General features: G+C 48.7%; 1 protein-coding gene across 1 annotated transcript in view; it reads left to right on the top strand.

Annotated features, from left to right (window-relative positions):
• The first annotated feature begins 150 nt into the window (after positions 1-150).
• HSDL2 (hydroxysteroid dehydrogenase like 2) overlaps positions 151-1,816 on the top strand; it is an 84,881-nt gene continuing 83,215 nt past the window's right edge. Inside the window, exon 1 of the mRNA XM_011992450.1 lies at positions 151-258. Coding sequence (XP_011847840.1) covers positions 242-258 — 17 coding nt within the window. The 5' untranslated portion in view covers positions 151-241. The remainder of the gene's footprint in view (positions 259-1,816) is intronic.

Raw genomic sequence — 1,816 nt, 5'->3', positions numbered from 1 at the left:
TGTAATCCTAGCACTTTAGGAGGCCAAGGTGGGCCAATCATTTGAGGTCAGGAGCTCGAGACCAGCCTGACCAACATGGTGAAACCCAGTTTCTACTAAAAACACAAAAAAATAAAAATTACAGATACAAAAATTAGCTGGGCCTGGTGGGGGCGGGGATAAATGCGGAGGGACTGTCCGGCTTTCGCTCTCAGCTCGCAGCCGCCGCAGTCGCCGCCACCTCCTCTGATCTACTAAAGTCATGTTACCCAACACCGGGTAAGGGGGTCGGGGCGGCGCGGGGAGAGACCCGGTCGGGCGAAGGGCGCGTCTCGGGAGGGCCGCCGCTAATCGCCCGGGCTGGCCGGCCCGGCGGTTGGAAGTCAAGGATGCTGCCTGGGCACGCTCTAAGCTCTGGTCCGCGCTGGGCGCTGTGCACCGAGAATCTGCGGTAACGCGTGAAAAGGAACACAAAGTTTTGTGTTACAGGGTGGCAGCAGTGTAGAAACCTCTTCCACTGGTAAAGGGCCGAGGGTAAGTCACCCTGCCGCCCGCAGTGCTGGCCCTCCCTGAATTTAGCAGGAGTGCATGCCTGGCCGAATGCGTACGAGTTCTAGGTGAAAGGTCGCAGAAGCAGCTCCAGAGTTTAAATGTAGAGTTTTCACTGTTCCTGACGCTCAATTCTAGAGTAATAATGGAGTGTTTAAAAACTGATTTCCAAATTAGAAACAAATTAAACCGATCTTAAAACATGGGTATCTTTTAGGGATTTTTTTCACCTTAAAAAATTGTGTTAAAATACGTATAAAATTTGCCATCTTAACCATTTTTTAAGTGTACACTTTAGTAGTGTTAAGTAGATTCATATCGTTGTGCAGTCAATCTCCAGAACTTTTTTCATCTGCAAGCTGAAACTCTACCCATTAAACAACCCCTCTTCCCCACCTCCGCTCATCCATTGGCAACCACCATTCTACTTTCTGGTTTATGTAAGGTCTGGGTATCTTGAGTTGAGTGACGTGTTGTCAGATTTTGTGATTTGCCTGAAACATGCAGGCATATAGCCAAAGACTTAAAACAGTTCAAAGAATATAGGGTAAAAAGTGAGTCTCCCCATCCGTAAAATCTAGTCCCCCAGTTACTTATGTTATGTTTCTGTTTCGTGCATGTATAAACATATTTTGTATACATCCAGACCCCCCCACACACAGGTACACAGGCACACACACCCTTTCTTAAAAGTAGCAGCAAACTCTATTCTTGGTCTTGCTACTTTTAGTTGGTATGTCTTGGGACATTCTTTTTTTTTTTTTTAAAGACAAGGTCTCCCATGTTGCCCAGACTGGCCTCTAGCCTCGAACCCCCAGGCTGATGTTCCTTCCTTCTTAGCCTCTGGAGTACTTGGGATTACAGGCATGCACCACTGTGCCCAGGGACAAACATTTTTGGTACATACAGATCTTCCGCCTCCTTTTTTTTTTTTCTTTTGAGACAGAGTATCGCTCTTCTCCCAGGCTGAAGTGAAGTGGCGTGATCTCGGCTCACTGCAACCTCCGCCTCCCGGGTTCAAGCGATTCTCCTGCCTCAGCCTCCCTAGTAGCTGGGACTACAGGCGCGTGCCACCACGCCATGTTAATTTTTTTGTATTTTTAGTAGAGACGGGGTTTCACCATGTTAGCCAGGATGGTCTCGATTTCCTGACCTCGTGATCCGTCCGCCTCGGCCTCCCAAAGTGCTGGGATTACAGGTGTAAGCCACCGCACCTGGCCCCTCCTCCTTTTTTTTTTTTTTGGGACAAGAGTCTCGCTCTGTCGCCCAGACTGGAGTGCAGTGGCGC

This window comes from Mandrillus leucophaeus, unplaced genomic scaffold, assembly GCF_000951045.1.
Source record: "Mandrillus leucophaeus isolate KB7577 unplaced genomic scaffold, Mleu.le_1.0 Scaffold410, whole genome shotgun sequence".
NCBI lineage: Eukaryota > Metazoa > Chordata > Mammalia > Primates > Cercopithecidae > Mandrillus > Mandrillus leucophaeus.
Note: the sequence above shows the minus strand (reverse complement) of the source record. Positions and strands in the feature narration are given on the sequence as shown.